The 13,151-nt window shown below is 32.3% G+C and overlaps 2 protein-coding genes across 4 annotated transcripts; both read right to left on the bottom strand.

Annotated features, from left to right (window-relative positions):
* Window positions 1-559: 559 nt before the first annotated feature.
* Window positions 560-2,082, bottom strand: LOC111915527 (uncharacterized). Of its 2 annotated transcripts, none has more exons than XM_023911183.3 (3): window positions 1,925-2,082; window positions 1,357-1,426; window positions 560-1,264 (listed from the first exon to the last, which is right to left on the bottom strand). In XM_023911183.3, the coding sequence occupies exons 2-3, from the start codon at window positions 1,404-1,406 to the stop codon at window positions 712-714; spliced, it is 603 nt and encodes a 200-aa protein (XP_023766951.1). In that variant the 5' UTR covers window positions 1,407-1,426; window positions 1,925-2,082; the 3' UTR covers window positions 560-711. The 2 variants fall into 2 exon arrangements, with proteins under 2 accessions (XP_023766951.1, XP_023766952.1); XM_023911184.3 differs by having other exon boundaries at window positions 1,390-1,426; window positions 1,925-2,081.
* Window positions 2,083-10,228: 8,146 nt separating this feature from the next.
* Window positions 10,229-12,751, bottom strand: LOC111915526 (40S ribosomal protein SA). Of its 2 annotated transcripts, none has more exons than XM_023911182.3 (6): window positions 12,457-12,751; window positions 11,750-12,012; window positions 11,472-11,669; window positions 11,178-11,382; window positions 10,960-10,996; window positions 10,229-10,844 (listed from the first exon to the last, which is right to left on the bottom strand). In XM_023911182.3, exons 1-6 carry the CDS (start codon window positions 12,584-12,586, stop codon window positions 10,346-10,348), a joined length of 1,332 nt encoding a protein of 443 aa, XP_023766950.1. In that variant the 5' UTR covers window positions 12,587-12,751; the 3' UTR covers window positions 10,229-10,345. The 2 variants fall into 2 exon arrangements, with proteins under 2 accessions (XP_023766950.1, XP_023766949.1); XM_023911181.3 differs by having other exon boundaries at window positions 10,960-11,101; window positions 12,457-12,749.
* Between the last annotated feature and the right edge of the window lie 400 nt (window positions 12,752-13,151).

The following is a 13,151-nucleotide window of genomic DNA, read 5'->3' as shown; positions in this document are numbered from 1 at the left end:
GCCAATTTAGAATTTAAGTTGGACTTCAAACTTCTCCTAGCCACAAAATATGCTCATACGAACTATATTAAAATCCATCCATTTAATCGTGAATAAAAGATCTATAAAAATAGGCATTTAAACTGGGAATAATTCACATGATGTTTCATAGTTGCAAGACATAAATCACTAGTTATAGCAATGTACTCTCTAAGTACATTGCTATAAATGGTATAAATTGATTTTATTATTAAATTACAGATTACCTTTTGAAAGTAGGATAATATTTAATTTAATATATATATATATATATATGTTAAAATAAAGGTATCATAAATTGTTGTTTTTTTTTTGTTTTGAATTTGAAGACCAAAGAGGGGCTGGTCACCCTGTATGAGCTATTCTCTCAAAATAGCTAATCACACTTGGTATGTTTTATGAAAAAAGGGGTTTAAAGGAGTCTGCTCCCCTTCATTTAACATGAATCTCCAAATAAAGTTGGAAATATCCTCCGAGTTTAGTCATTGCTGATGTTACAGAGGTTTCAATCCAAATATTTTCAACCGAACAAGCAAAAGGATTTTAATTTCCTTAAATTCCAAATACATGCAACTCCATTTCATTTGCTAAATTCCAAAACAGTCAAATAGAAAGTTTGAACCAAACGCCCCTTACATTGTTGAGTAGTTTTGAATGCTAACTAGTTGTAACCGAATCAAAAGTATAATATGGTTAGTCTATATTCTTAGGAGGAGGAGACGATCGGTCCTTGTTGGAAAGCAAACAATCTGAAGAAAAAAATTGAACGATAAACATCTTCTTAATCTCTTTCCACGTAACCTTATCATTGTTATCGATTCGCCGGCTTAGCTTTTGGATTTGTTCCCACCATGGGAAATTCTTTGGGAATGTCTCGGCTACAAGTTGTCCTTGCCTTTCGCGAGGGATTTTATGATACTTAAAACATGAATCTACACACTTCTTCCACTCCCGAAAGACTTTAAGATCTTTAAAATTCTCAGGGAAGTCAGGTAGACCTAAATTTTGGTCAAAAGGTATCTCAGGTAGACCTAAGTTTTTGTCAAAAGGCATCTCAGGTAGACCTAAGTTTTGGTCAAAAGGTATCTCTTTGGATTCCTCAGCTGAGAAAAGAGGAAACTCAGGTTGATTTTTTTGAATTTTCTGCAACTCCTCCTCCATACGTTGTACACGACTGCTCAGATCTTCGAGTTTGTTTGACATCGACTCAAACCCCCTCAGAATTTTGTTTATATCGTTGGCCACACTGAAAAACAAAACCATTGATTGTCATTCATTATAAGGTACCTTACTTATAGGAGAATAAAAGAGTCCAATCTTGATCAAGTAAAAAATAACTAGTTATTCCCTCTAATGCCCAAAATACCTAACCTTTGTTGTTCATCCATGTCTTCTTGTATCAACTTCCCTGCATCAAAAATTTTAGATTTTATGACAACTTGTCTGACTGGTTTAAGCTTTTTTGATGCAGTATGTATGTACACATGTGCATAAACGTATGTAAGTTGTTAATTTTGGATGCCATCAAATGTTAAAGCTTTGTGGGCTGCGTTTAATATTGGTTTGTTTCTTCTGAGATTGAAACCGATACAAACACAAAAAAAAAAACACCAAAGGGATGATTATGCTTACAAAGAACTTTCTACATAATTTAATAATAGCAGTAGCAGCAAAGCAAACATGTACAGAAATTGTTAATCCGAATTTCTGCAATACAACTCTATAAGAGATGTCTATCAATATATTCAGAATATCAATGAAACTTATATCAGAAAAAACAAAATAGCTTTATGACAAACCCTAGAAAATAACTAAACACAACTGAAAAGCAAGCAAGGGTTCTCGAGTAATCAGAATCACAAATCACACAGCAATCAAATAATTAGTAGAGTAAGAAAGAAATTACCGTTATCACGTGAAGCAATCGTCCCGTCTCCTCGTCCTCAGGTATCGATTTCTGAAATTGCCTCGTTAATTTGCTGGCTCCCTTCCTTTTCACCGCCTCTCTACGCTGTACCGGACCCCTGAGGTGGAGCTGGATCAATCTTTGGGCCGAAAATATTAAAACATCAATGTTGAAGTGGGTGGGCCATGGCCCAGGCTGATCTTAACTAGTTTTTTTTTTTCTTTTGCAATGTTTTTATATTATTTAGATATATATCGAAACTAGGTTATATCTACAGAAACATATAAAAAAAAAATACATATAAAGTTATAAAAACGACACAATAAAAAAAATAAAGTAACATAAAGAGACTTAGTATTATTGATTATATGGAAACCACGGGTAAAAGATCAATAATGAAAATAAAGTAGTTGTCAAAAATTTTACGCAAGTGTAGAATTTAATAACATATACCAACTGTATCTATCAATATAGCAATGATAGTGACTTTGATTTAAAAGGTGAAAGTTTGTGAATGATTCAAACATTCTTATTAATTACCATTATACTCTTAGTCGGTTTTGAATATATAAATGATGTAAATATTAAATCAGCTTCATTGATATGGACTAAAGTGATATCACATAAAAAGGTTAGATTTTATTCCTGAGGTGATAATTATGAACGAAATAGACATGGGGAAAAGCAACTTAACTCTATTCGAAAGTTGAAGGTCCTGTAAATTTTATACAAAAGGAAACAAAAAAGTATAGTGCTTCTTTGTATTTTGGCGATTGTAAACTTTGTAAAGTGTTTGTTTTTACTCTGTCTTTATAGTGTGATAAGGTTAAACAAAACCTAGTTTTGATGGCTCAGAAGATGACAGAACAAAAACCATCAACCCAAGTTTTAGTTCGAGAACAAATACTGAATTTGTGGTTGAAAAATATCAATAACAAAGTGAGGATGACTAAATGGTCGATTCAAAGATGAAGCGGGCAGCCCTTGACATTTAAAGTTTCAGTTCTTCAATTAAGAAAAAGATTTATGTAGCGCTTGAAATTACAATGATTTAATAAGAAAAAAAAAACATAACTTTTTTTAAAATAAGAATTATCTCACAACTGGCATTTTAGGGCTAGGATTTCCTATTCATGTACAAGATAGTTCTGTGTGTAACTATATGACGCTATGTTAAATGTGAACTAAACTTCAATGTTATATCAGTTTATACATCCAGAAATTTTCTCCAATCGAAACTTCTTTATGAAAGCTCTAAACCTAATCCAATAAGTTATATCCATTCAACTTTGAGCCTTAACTCAAGTTCTCTCGGTCCAAACCCTATTAATGGACTAAGACCCTCTTATTGGGCCTAACAGGACGGTAACCTCTCGCTTTGGCTCTTTTAGGCCGAACAACCACTGTTGGGCCATTGTTGGGCCGTAAGGAATTATTTTAAAGCTTAATGGGACACAACTCACTATTAAACTTCCAATAGGACCTTGAAAGTCCGGAAATTTAATATTGGGCCCCTTTAGGCCGAAAACACTTTGCATTTAGTGTAATTGGGTTGAGAACCCAATTATGGACCCTAATGGATCAAAAATCTCTTTTGGGACCTCTCACTGAACCAAAAATCTTTATTGGGCCAAAATTTATTTCTTTTGGACCCATTATTGGGTCGAACCCATTTTGGGCCCAATCCAAGCCAAAAACACGCATAGCCGAAAACTCTTAGTGCGCTTGAGGTGTTTTCGGCCATTCGTGAAAAATGAGTCCCAAATCCTTTCCCCTCTCCTATTGGGTCGAACGGCCATCATTTTAATAAAAAAAATGGCATTAGCTAAAAATGTGACACCTCACAGTTATCTTGCATGTAAACATGCATATTACACCTCATGCATCTATACAATTAGGTGTTAGCTATTAAGTAATAACCATTAATCCCTTCCCTCTCTCTCTCTCTCTCTCTCTCTCTCTCTCTTTCTCTTCCTCATTATACGCCGAGACCACCATCACCTCCCTCATTCTCACTTCAAACTTACTACAACTCTCTCATTTCTCTTTCAATCCTCAAGAAAAATTTTCTCATCCTTCACTCTTTCCTCTTAAAAGCCGTGGGTTTTGGGTGCATGCAACAAGAAGTTCACTTCAATCTATACACTTTTGGTAAATTCCTATCAAATTCAAGTGGTTTTGTTTTAAAGTTATGCTAATATCACTCCTTAAACTGCACCATTTCATTTTTTGCTCCCTAGAACTCTCTTGGTTTCGAAAAATCTCTTCAAGAAAGCTATCTAGGCCGAAAACTTCCTTCCTCTTCCTCTTCACAACCGAAAAAACCCAAGGTGAGCTTCATACCCCTTGTTTTCGTGATTTTCCATCTTTAGGGGGAGAATACAAGCTTGGTTTTGTGTAAAATCTTTGTATTTATGCATGCATGTGTATATTTTCATGATATGTTGGGTGAAATGCTACGAAACCATGATAAAACACTCATGAACTCGAAATTTCGTCCAAGTTTTGAAGTTATTAGTAAACAAGTTACTTTATGTAACTTCCTTTGATGCTTGGAAAGATTAAACATGTTAAAAGTTACTTTGAAACTAAAGAAAGTATACAAAGGGGCCATATTTGACAATAAAGATAAAAATGGGCTTTTATTGATGTTCTCGGTAGTAATGGGCCGAAAGTGTTATTTTTGATAAAAATGGGCTTTTATTGACATTCTCGGTAATAATGGGCTGAAAGTGTCATTTTTGATAAAAATAGGTTTTTGTTGACATTCCCGGTAATAATGGGCCAAAAGTGTCATTTTTGATAAAAATGGGCTTTTATTGACATTCTCGGTAATAATAGGCCAAAAGTGTCATTTTTGATAAAAATGAGCTTTTATTGACATTCTCGGTAATAATGGGCCAAAAGTATCATTTTTGATAAAAATGGGCTTTTATGTCATTTTTGGTATTATTGGGCTAAAATGATCATTTTTTATAAAAATGGGCCTTTCATGACATTTATGGTATTAATGGGCCAAATTGTTATTTTTGATAAATATGGGATTTTTATGATATTTTTTATTTAAAAAGGGCCGAAAATGAGTCAATTAACAAAATTGGGCATAATATGACATTTTTATATAAAATGGGCTAAAAATGGATTTTTTTGGCAAAAATGGGCCATTATTGACATCTTGGATAATATTGGGTCATTTTCAAACATTTTAGTAAAAATGGGCCATTTATAACAATTAGAACAAAAATTGGGCCTTATGTGGCAACCCTATTTTAATTGGGCCATATATGACAATCCTACTAATTGGGCCATATATGACAATTCTATTCTAATTGGGCCATATATGACAATTCTATTCTAATTGGGCATTTTATGACAAATTTTATGTTAATTGGGCCACTAGTGACAATTCTAATAAACTCGAATCTTTCATGATATCGCGGGTAACAATGAGCTATTTATAATAATAATAGTGAAAATCAGATAGTTTGACCATTTTGATAAAACAATTATATGTTTATCACCAATGGATTTGTAGTCAAAATATACACTCACAACATTATTTATAACGTTAAATAATGAAACACACTATTTGCGTAAATTTCGTTAAGGCTCTTGTGAGACACTCCTTCACTCGTACCTACCTAGTGTGCATAGAAAGTCATGTAGTTATAATCAGAGTCTCCTGGAGGGAGAGCGGGAATTTGTGTATAGACCTATACAGGGTTGACATCTCACACCTGAGTTGCTCGCTACAGCTAGACAGGCCAATCTAGGGTGACAAATGTCTTCTCAGAAACTGACGCCTGAAGAACGTCAAGACATGCGCTTTCGCCGTATTAGTATGGTTATAACGACTCACATAGAGAATAACAATACAATAAATTTACGAAATACACATACTCTACTCGTGATACGAAGTACGAACTATATAGTCACTACTTTATGTTTAAGTTTTCACTACTCAGGTCTTAGGGTTAAGACCACACTTTTTCATTAAACAGAAAATACAGGGTTTTCTGGGGATCTCTCTTTATACACTATCAAACAAGAATATACATGCTATAATACAGGATTTGAAACAAAACTCACAAAATGTTTTTACAGAAAATATCGGATTTTCTGGTGCTTACAAACTAATACAAAGCATTTCTTATAAACTTGATTATGAACTCACCAACATTTTATATGTTGACGCTTTTCAAAATAACTTGTATTCTCAGGATCTCATTAAAAACAAGTTGGCAGCCAAAGAATGTGGATGTTTGCTGTATTTTTGTTCTCACCATATTTGATAATTTTTGATGTAATGTTATGCACAAATACAATGATGTAAACTATGTTGGTTGTTATATTTCTATGTATGGTGATGATGATGTCTATGTTTCATTTATATACACTTGTTATGATATTACAAAATGAAGTCACCCGCCCCTGGACGTTTTCGCCGTCTGGTTCGGGGGTGTGACAAATTATAAATAAAAATTTGATGTTATATTTCATAAACAAAACGGGAGTATGTTGCTATATCTTGCATTTAACCTTCGTCGGCCGAGATGTAACCAATAGTAATGTATTTTTATCTCTTTCTGTAATTATATCATTTAAGTTTCTTATGTAATTGTCACTTTTACATTTTACAAGGAAGAAAATAGTTAAGGACACATTTGGAAATGTGATGATGAAGTATTTGTCAATCAAATGCAAAAATGGGTAGATGTAGGGACTACAGTGGGTAGGGTATGATTAAGTATAAAATATGGGATTGGGTTTTGAGCAACAAGCTTTGTTTCTACTTATTGAATGCAAACATGTGGGCAGAGTTTAAAAAGATCCATATTATACACCATAATTGTCCTTCATGTGCTAACTATTAGATGTGTGACGAAAGAAAACTCATTCATTTCATATGTATATATTTTTTTATAATAACTATTAATAATATCAATACATATTTAATTGCAGTATATTTAAGTAAAAATGGTAAATTTATAATGTTATATGAATCAATTAAGTGAATATAAAAACTATATCCCTATTATTAGAAAAAAAAGAATAGTACATTGCTATATTTCAAAAACAACAAAAGCAATCAACATACATATAGGTGAATAAAATAACATTCACCACATTGGTTTTATTTGTAAACATAAATGACACAATTTTTTCATAGAAAACAAATTGGATGAATTAATGGCTTAAAATAAATTTATTAAATTCTTCAATGCATATATTAAAAAAATTAATATCATTAAACAAAATAAAACATGAGTTGAAAATTGAAACTATAATTAAAAAAACAAAGTATTCAATCATAAACTAATATAAATAGTAAATATTTTCTTGATAAAAATATAACGGTTTTCGAATGCAATTTAAAATATATACAATCATACATTTCTACTTGGCATAGTGACTATCTCAAAATCTGAACAAAATGAAAATACTTCATGAGAATGATGTGCTTGAAAGATATACTCAACCGTATTTCCTTTAAAGAATTAAAGGAGATTGTTTCGATCATCTTACCATTCATTTGCATCGGCATTGTAATTACGAACATCTACTTTAGCCTACCAATTCTGAATGAAAGCCCAAATAGCCCACAAATGACCTCTACTTATAGAAAAACATCCCAATTTTCCATCAAACTTGATAAGCCTCGATGCATATGAGTTAAAATCATTAATAACAGAAGGTGCAAATATCACTAAATATTCTTCCAAATATACATCGAATCGCAAAATATCATGGTTAGACAATAAGAAGTAAAATACACCTCCGGTTATAATTGCCTCATCCGAAACAGGATAAACAGAAGATGGTAACCGGATATTACAAAGCTCCCCCCATTGCCATGTAGTAGAGTCAAACAATTCTAGGTGGAAGTAATCATAGTCCACTTGATCTTTAAGCAGATCACTACAAAGAAAATACATATCAGTAATAAAATAAACAAAAATAATATACTTCAAGTATAATACAAATAAAGTATCACGATGACACTGTGTATGATAATCAAATGATCTTGAAATGCTACGGCTTCGAACTCATAACTACCATAGCAAACTTTACCGCAACGTATTTAGAGACTAGAAACGGTAACGATTTGCAATATAAAGTCGTTGGTTTAAAAAAAATTAAAAAAAACTTTTATGTATATTCTTCTCAATTATCACCTTCACCAACAATGAGTCCGCATAAGGAAGATGCTAAAATTGTACACGAATTTGTTAGACAACCAATGTCAAAATTCTTCCCACCACATGACGGAATAAACTGACGCTCTATAGTTCCCCATGGTTTTTTTGTTGAACAATAACACCAAAAACCACATTATTTCTACGCTTGTATAGATTAAGAAAATTCTTTTTATACGTTAGTTTTTCAAAATATTTACTTGTACAACGTAAACAATCAAATGTTTGTAATGATGCTCTTGAAAGCATTTCAATAATCATCTCAGTGTCCAATAATGATAACCGTAAAACAAACAAAGTAATAAAAAATTGTACAATTTTAAAGTAAACACATTTTATATAAAATAAAGCAGGTAACATATTCATCAAAACCTTTGTATAACAATACTAATGAAGTAAATAGAATTTAGTAACACAAACAAAATAATAATAAATTATACAATTTTAAAGTAAACACATTTTATATAAAATAAAACATGTAACATATTCATCAAAACCTTTGTATAACAATACTAATGAAGTAAATGGAATTTAGTAACATACGATGGATGGGTGATCTGACATTTGCATTTGTAGTACATAAAAATATTTTATTTGATTAACTGAAATATAAAAAACAAAATTTAATAAGTGTAGTGTTTGTAGTATACTTCGTAAAAGATTGTTACATGTTCGATGTTAATTTTCTTTTTCACATTCAACAATAATTGTATTATCGGCAGTGAACTTTGAGATTGCATAACCATCAACTTTGTTCTTCAAATTATCATGTGAAATTTGAATTTTGAACGCCAACTTTTCATCCAAAAGTACATTCAAAGCACATGGATAAATTTGTGTATTACCCTCCTAAAAAATGAACGGTTATAGAAACAGATAGACCAAAAATAAAAATTAGTTTTATGTAAATGAAGTTAAAAACGATAACCTCAATAAACTTTTGAAGCAATTCTTGTGTTGTTTTTTCCAGTGGTTTCTTTGCGTCACGATCAAATAACGTAAGTGACACCACACCAGTAAAGTCTTGTATTCTAATGGTGATTTTGAAACTAAAACATTGATATAAACAAATTCGGTAATATAAAATTAGAAAATTTAACTAAAGAGTGTAATAATATGTATAAAAGAATTATTGAAAACATTCTTTATCTTGCTTAACATATATGTTTTTGTTCATGCAAGTTGAAGTGTAACAATAAAAAAAAACTTCTTTATCTTGCTTTTGGTCCTCCTGCATTAAAACGAATTTTATGGCTTTCTTTTGACATTTAATATAAGCCAAATAGTACCATTTTGCGTCACGATACACCTGCTTAATCGTACCGACGAAAATCAATGTTTTTTTTTCTGAGAAATATTGATGTAAGTTTAAATTATATAATAAAAAAGATAAAATGAAATACGAGGGTAAAAATAGTCCAAAAACTATTTGACATAATGTATATTTCATAAATGAAAGTTAAGTATATAAACCTTATCTACTTGTTGGAGATGAGTAATAGCATGAAAATTAAACTTATGAAGGAAATCGTCATTTTCAAAGTAGATGATGAAGACGAAACGTTGCTATAATTAGCAGATATGCTTTGAGCCATGTTTTTGTTTGTGAAAAAACAAATGATTCTTAAACACATGAGACTCAACCAAATAATATGGACCAGGTAAAATATGTAAAACATGAACAATTCAAAATCATAGAGCAAGAGTGAATAAAGTGTGATCTAATAAAAAAAAGTAAAGGAGTAGACAATTTTGTTTAATTACTATATTAATAAAATATGTCTAATTTTTTAATTTTTTTTCAAAGATTAGCATATATAGTAATAACATTAAAACTTTATTAAAATCTACATATAAAATAAGTATTCTTTTATTCATGTATCCATATATTTATCAAAAAAAATCAATTAATAAATATTTACATTTAAAAATAACGTAACAATAAAAATATGATATTTGTTTATATTGTTTAGTGCTCAATGCAATGATGCTACCAACACCTAAGAAATTTTTAAAGTGTCCCGGTCCATATTTTCCCGACAATCTTGCTTAAGAAAGAAAAATGTTTTAGGAATATGTTTATCAATTTAATTAAGACAAAACAAAATACCAAGTTGCTAACCATTTCATTTGCTAAATTCCAAAACAGTCAAATAGAAAGTTTGACATTGTTGAGTAGTTTTGAATGCTAACTAGTTGTAACCGAATCAAAAGTATAATATGGTTAGTCTGTATTCTTAGGAGGAGACGACCGGTCCTTGTTGGAAAGCAAACAATCTGAAGAAAAAAATTGAACGATAAACATCTTCTTAATCTCTCTCCACGTAATCTTATCATCGTTATCGATTCGCTGGCTTAGCTTTTGGATTTGTTCCCACCATGGGAAATTCTTTGGGAATGTCTCGGCTACAAGTTGTCCTTGGATTTCGTATGGGATTTCACGACCCTCAAAACACGAATCTACACACTTCTTCCACTTACGAAAGACTTTAAGATCTTTAAAATTCTCAGGGAAGGTAGGTAGAATTAAGCTTCGGTAGTCAGGTAGAACTAAGTTTTGGTCCTCTTTGGACTCCTCATCTGAGATAAGAGGAAACTCAGGTTGATTTTTTTGAATGTTTTGCAACTCCTCCTCCATATGTTGTACACGACTGCTCAGATCTTCGAGCTTGTTTGACATGGACTCAGCCCCCCTCAGAATTTTGTTTATATCGTTGGCCACACTGAAAAAATAAACCATTGATTGTCATTCGTTATAATTATAGGAGAATAAAAGAGTCCAATCTTGATCAAGTAAAAAATAACTAGTTATTCCCTCTAATGCCCAAAATACCTAACCTTTGTTGTTCATCCATGTCTTCTTGTATCAACTTCCCTGCATCAAATTTTTTAGATTTTATGACAACTTGTCTGACTGGTTTAAGCTTTTGTGGTAAAGGAGCAGCAACAGCCTCCCATCCATCACCACCACTAACCAGAGCTAAACCCCAAAAATATAAATATAAATATTAATAATTTCAAATAACAACAACCAATGAGGGAATAGAAATCCTTACCTTGAGCACCAGTCCACCCAGTGGCACTTGCAGCCACAGGGGAACCAGCAATTGGTGGTGGTGCCATGTCACCAACCCATTGAGCATCAAGAATCTGAGCTGACCAGTTGCTACACATGCCTGCTGTGTAATCTGCAGGGTAATCAACATCATCTCTGTTTTGTTCCTTAGCCTCTTCTGGTTCCCTGTAGAAAAACAAATCAACCTGCAAACACAACAAATTCACATCATCAAAGTCAAACCATAACCTTTACAAAATTCCCTCCATTAATTTAAAACCACCAGAGTCCATACCATGACATGCCATTTATGCCCTTGGTCAAACACACCTCTCATCTGCAACACCATTCTAGCTAAAAGCCAGAACAGACACCCAATGCTGTGCTTTCCTTTGTTGTTAGCAGGGATACCAATATCAACATATCTCATGGGAGAATCAGTATCACAGAAAGCTATTGTGGGGATGTTTCCTAGTGCAGCCTCCTTGATTGGCTGTAAAGAAAGAAAAGATGATAAATTTTAGCAACAAAACAAGATTGAAATGTGAGCATGATCATAAATTTGATATTAACCTGGTGATCTGTTCTTGGGTCGGTCAAAATAAGTAAACGGGGCTCACTGAACGATGTCTGGAGCTGATTTGTGAAAGTACCAGGAGTGTGACGGCCAGCAATGGCTTGACAACCTGTGTGCTGAGCAAATTTCAGTACAGCCCTTTGTCCATATGGTCTAGCAGATTGGACAATAATGTCTTGAGGGTTTTCGATTGCTACAATCACTCTGGCAGCCATCTGAAGCTTCTCCCATGTCTTACCCATGTTGATAATGTAAATTCCTGTAAAACAATATAAAAGAAAATAAGCACTTTTCAATTCAGAATACCACCTTTTACCAATAAATATTATCAGCCAAAGTTAAAATGAATTTACTTTACCAAACTATAGAAACTTCAAAAATAACCCTTAACACAACCTTGGAAAAGATAACAACCAATCTTAGATGAGTTTAGATTAAAATGCAAATTAACCTATGAGTCTGTATCCAAACAGGTCCAATCAAACAACTATCAAATCACACGGTTTGATACCATTTAGACCGTATGGCTTAAGTTGCATCAGACTAAAAAAATGTCATGCTTGGGATGAAGGAAAGTAGCGCCCGAGCATTCTCCAGACAAACCAACGACAGATCAAGAATCGGAAACTAAGAGACTAAACAAATCTATGATAGATAAAGTTTTGAGCACGCCAAAACATAACATGGAGTATGCAGTTTATACCGTCGTTGCGGCGCTTAAATACGTAACGTTCCATCTGAAAATCACAATTCGTGGTGCCGAGATGGACTTCAGCAGACAACATCATTTGTATATCGGCCTCCTTCGTCGACAACACTTTAGGTTGTGCCATTTGTTGCTGCTTCGCTCTTAGCTGCTGTGCTTCTTAGGGTTTCGGTACTTCGCCGTTGCAGCTAGACTAAAGCAGGAGGGGGAGATGAATTTTTGACAAAACTTCAAAAATGATAGGGATGCAAACAAGCATTTCTCTGTAGGGACGTAAACGGGGCGTATAAGAAGCATTTCAGGTAACTATGAAAAACAATAATAATCTTTCATTCTTTTTTTAATAAAATAAAAAAACTCATAATAAATAATAATAATCTTAAAAAATTTTCTTTTTAATAAAATAAAAAAACTCATAAAATGACATGTATAAAAATAATTCAAAATAACTATAAAATGACATTTGACAAAATGAATAAGAGTGTGACGAATAGCAAAAAAAAAATCTTCATTTATTAGAAATGGTTTTTTTTTTTTTAAATTAACTCATGTAATACATGGGTCTCACAACTAATAATCAAACAAAATAAAAAGGCCAAAAGACATAAAAACGTTTTTTTTAAAGTTTTTAAGAATTTTTTTTTGTCACTTTTCACGTTCTTATTCAATTTGTTAAATGTTATTTTATAGTC

The sequence above is a fragment of the Lactuca sativa genome, chromosome 1 (assembly GCF_002870075.4).
Source record: "Lactuca sativa cultivar Salinas chromosome 1, Lsat_Salinas_v11, whole genome shotgun sequence".
NCBI lineage: Eukaryota > Viridiplantae > Streptophyta > Magnoliopsida > Asterales > Asteraceae > Lactuca > Lactuca sativa.
Note: the sequence above shows the minus strand (reverse complement) of the source record. Positions and strands in the feature narration are given on the sequence as shown.